This window comes from Lactuca virosa, chromosome 3 (genome assembly GCF_052849685.1).
Source record: "Lactuca virosa cultivar CGN04683 chromosome 3, Lactuca_virosa_CGN04683_v6, whole genome shotgun sequence".
NCBI lineage: Eukaryota > Viridiplantae > Streptophyta > Magnoliopsida > Asterales > Asteraceae > Lactuca > Lactuca virosa.
In genome coordinates this window covers 98,971,685-98,976,026 of record NC_136428.1, presented here as the reverse complement: position 1 = coordinate 98,976,026, position 4,342 = coordinate 98,971,685, and the positions used below count along the sequence as shown (strand labels likewise).

The 4,342-nt window shown below is 36.1% G+C and overlaps 1 protein-coding gene across 1 annotated transcript; it reads right to left on the bottom strand.

Moving 5' to 3' along the window:
• Nucleotides 1-1,789: 1,789 nt before the first annotated feature.
• LOC145163865 (uncharacterized) lies at nt 1,790-4,128 on the bottom strand. The gene is made up of 4 exons (XM_079082615.1): nt 3,373-4,128; nt 3,146-3,298; nt 2,820-3,069; nt 1,790-2,745 (listed from the first exon to the last, which is right to left on the bottom strand). The coding sequence occupies exons 1-4, from the start codon at nt 4,126-4,128 to the stop codon at nt 1,790-1,792; spliced, it is 2,115 nt and encodes a 704-aa protein (XP_078938741.1).
• Nucleotides 4,129-4,342: the final 214 nt, after the last annotated feature.

Below are 4,342 nucleotides of genomic sequence, written 5' to 3'. Positions count from 1 at the left end.
GAAAGTTTTGTGTTTTTAGCTTTCTTTCCAAGTCTTTGTATTAGAGTCAAAATCTTTTAGTTTAATATAAATAGAACTATGTTTACGTAAAGTTATATTGAGATTTTTAGCAATAATTTCAAGGTTAACAAGTAATTCATTTGTTCATGTTTTTTCTTCTTCTTTATTTAATTCATACATTGGGAACCAATGTCATATCAGGTAAGATAGTTATAACAATGGTGATAAGTGATACAAAACCCAAAAGTGTAAAATAAGAAATTTGTGAGTTACAAACATATAGTGGGTGATAATATGAGATTCTTATATCAAATCTATATTACGATAATGCTTCAAAAATGGTTCAGTAGACTAGTACAATAAATTGCTGCCAACCCATTATCAAGTTCTAACTGGTTTTGAGGCCCCAAATTAAATACCAATTGTTACATATAGTTTTCATTAGCATTGCTAAGGTATTGAAGTTGCTAAAATTGATGCATAGTGACGACAATTAGTTTTAACTTGACATAAAACGAATCGACTGGAATTTAAAAATCTGAGCGGAAAACAAATTGATTGAAATACAAAAAAAATAATGGTCGCAGCGGAATCAACTAAAAAAAAAAAAAAAAAACTACCCCATTTGTTCCATCATATTGATGCTATTTATTGAGTGCCTTATTTTTTGAACAAATTACTGAAATAGTCCATGTGGTTTGGCTAAAGTTGCACGTTTGGTCCCTATGTTTTGTTTTGCACTCGGACCATCTCCACGTTTTCTTTTTATTACCCGCCTGGTCCCTGGGTCCGTTAGTCGTCAATTCCAAACGTTAAGTCCCTCACGTGCTTCGCACATGAGGGGTATTTTCGTCATTTTATATAAAAAATCTATTAGAACACCCTTAAACCCCGATTCTCTCTATTTTCGAATACGCCCTTTCTTCTTCTCCTTCATTTCGTCTTCTTTGAAGTGTCGATCAACCCTAATGGAAAAAACCTGCAAGTGTGGTGAAGTTGGTGTGATACGAAGATCGACTACCAAGAAAAACCCTGGAAGACTTTTCTATTGTTGTACTGGAAAGGTAAGGACAATTTCTTCTTAAGTATATCTATATATCACATACCTTTAACACACACCAAATTACTCAAAATGCAGGGAGCAAAATGTGGTTTCATAGATTGGGTTGATGAGGACAACTTTAATGGTGAAAAAACTGAAAAAAGTATCTCCCCTGATTTGCAGAAGTCATGGATGAGCTTCAACATGAGAATAGGGCCTTGAGGCTGTTATTAGTGTTCAGTTGGGTTTTTTTTGTGTCAATTTTAATTTACAAGCTTTAATTTATGCTATCAATGTACTTATCTTTTGTTTCATCAAGGCAGTTTTCTAATGGGATGGAATTTAGTGGTTTGTAATGGAATGGAATTGAATTGACTGTTTTATAATGGAATGGAATTGAGTGGTTTGTAATGGAATGGAATTGAGTGGTTTGTAATGGAATGCAATTGACTGTTTTATAATGGAATGGAATTGAGTGGTTTGTAATGGAATGCAATTAACTGGTTTTCTATTGGAATGGAATTGAATTGAATGTTTGAATAGAATTGAATGGTATTGAATTAGAATGGAATGAATTGAATAATTGAATAGAATTGGATAAAATGGAATTGAATTAAAACAAAAACATAGCAACAGATTATAGCACTAATTGTTCATACCATAATTGAAAATAGAGATACATTAAAAGATCATAACACCATAATTGGTTCATAACACAGACACAAAATATAAAAACACAATCATAACTTAAGCAATACTCTTCCCTTTCTTCCCAGCCTTCATTGTCCTGCTTGAAATTCCATCACATGCACTTTGAGTTCCACTTTGCCTACCACCACCTACACTTTGAGCTTTCTTCCCAACATTCCCTTTCTTGCTTGAACTACCATCACCTGCACTTTGACCTTTCTTCCCATCCTTCCCTTTCTTGATTGAACTACCATCACCTACACTTTTAGCTTTATTCCCAGCTTTCCCTTTCTTGCTTGAACTAGTATCACATGCACTTTGACCTTTGCAGCTTCTTTTATTATGACCAAGCTTTTTGCATTTTGAACATGTCACACTCTTGTCCTTCCTTGATGCCCTACCACCCTTCACCATATCTTCTAATTCAACAGCTGATTTCCTTCTTTTCTTCCTTGATCTTCCAATAGGGACATGATGATTAGGAGGAAGCAAAGTGGTTGGACATGGAAACTTTTCCCACATTCTTCTTCCATTAATTGGTTCAATCTTGAAAGAATACATTTCCTTCCAAGTTTTTAACCAGTAAGTAGCATGAACCCATTCTTCAGGTACGCCAACATTCTGCTTATTTTTTCGCATGTCCCATATAGCAACAAGGGCATGTTTACAGGGTATACCAGTGAGTTCCCATTTTCTACAAGAACATGTGTGCTGAGCCATGTCTACCACACATTGGTCCATCCATGGACCACTCACCTGATATTTTCCATTCCCACAGAACTTACCCACACATTGAGTTGCATCAGATTTGTTTTTTTCAAGCACACTTGTTGCAGTTGGAGTTAATGGTCCAACAGCCTTATCAATTACCTTTTGGACACTAACAATCCTTAACATAAGGTACTCTCTAATGTACTCAAGGCATGTGATAATTGGTTGGTCGCGTGCTTTCTTAATTTGATTATTTATGGTCTCACACAAGTTATTCAGAAGCCCATCACAATGAGCCCTCCCTACAATATAAATAAAAAATTATGTAAGAAAGTGAATCATTTGGTAACAATTAACCCAACAAAATAAAACAAACCTGTGAAGTGTGCCCTAGACCAATGTTGAGGTGGAATAACTTTGACCCATTCGTAGCAGTCATTGTTTAGCTTTCTTAACTCTTCCATAGCATGGTTGAATTCTTGTATTGTTGTTGTACTTGCACAGTTCCACAACATGTCTTGGAACACCTTTCCCCTCCACATTTTCTTCATGTTTTCATGAATGTGTCGCAGACAAAACCTGTGTTCTGCACATGGATACAATGTACCAATTGCTTGCAACAAGCCCTGTACAAAAAGTAAACAACATTAGATGTAATGTATACATTGTACAATAAGAACCAAGTCCATTGAAATTACTTACCTTCTGTCTGTCAGATATAAAGGTAAAGTTGGAATTAGCTTGCAAATCAATGTCATCACCCAAGCACCTTAAGAACCAAGTCCATGAGTTTATATTCTCAGCCTCCACGACAGCATATGCCAAAGTATATATACAGTTATTTCCATCAAGACCCTAAACATAGTGAAGGAGTTAGTAATTTAAATAAAATGGAATAAAATGACACAAGATATGTGTTTACATCTTACCACTGCTGTGAGTATCATTCCAGGATAAGGCCCTTTCATAAAAGTCCCATCTAAACCAAGATAATCTCTTTTACCAGCTAGAAAACCTTTCTTTAATGGCCCTAGACAGATGTAGATCCGTTTGAAAGTTCTAGTCTCAGAAGATGGGTTTGGCTCACTTTCGACCTCTATCTTAACTGTTGTCCCTGGGTTTCGAGTGCGAAGTTCTTGAACATAGTCTCGTAGTGTAGTATATTGCCCTGCATAATCGCCCCTTACTTGATTCAATGCTTCTGTTTTAGCCCTAAATACCTTCATCTTCGAAATATCTACCTGGTATTCACGTTGAAGTTGTTCTTGTAAAGCTCGTGTAGGGACTGTAGGGTTGCTTTCAATCTGTTGCACAATTTTCTTTGCCAAGAACTTGTAGGTACAAGCTTTCACATTTCTTGTTTGTAGACATCTATGCTCTTTTTCGTAGGTCTTGATCTCCCAGTCAACATCTTGTTCCCACTTGCTAGCATAAAGTACCCATGGACAGTTGTTTTCTTCACTTTCTTTATTGCTTTGACTGGGCCCACATGGGTCAAGTTGACCAAGGTCTGGGATAGTACCTTTACAAATAGCTCTCACTCTGTTTTTGTCATTTTTTATGAAGTCTAGTTCCCTCCTTGTCTCCACAGCATGTTGTCTTATTGCATTTTTCAATTCTTCAGATGAGGTGAATTTTTGGTACACATAGAATGGATCACTAACTCTTGCTTCACTGTTTTCCATTGCCCTTCGGATTGCCTTAATTGACTTTCTTCACTTGTTGCTCCCACCTTCATCGGATGATGACTCATATAAGAATACCTCATTGTTTACAACCTCAATATCATCAATTTCCCTTGTTTCTGTTTCCTTGACATTTGACCCTCCAAGATCACCCACCCACTCTATATCTTCATCAATATTTAACAAAAACTCATTCATGTCTATCTCAGGTTCA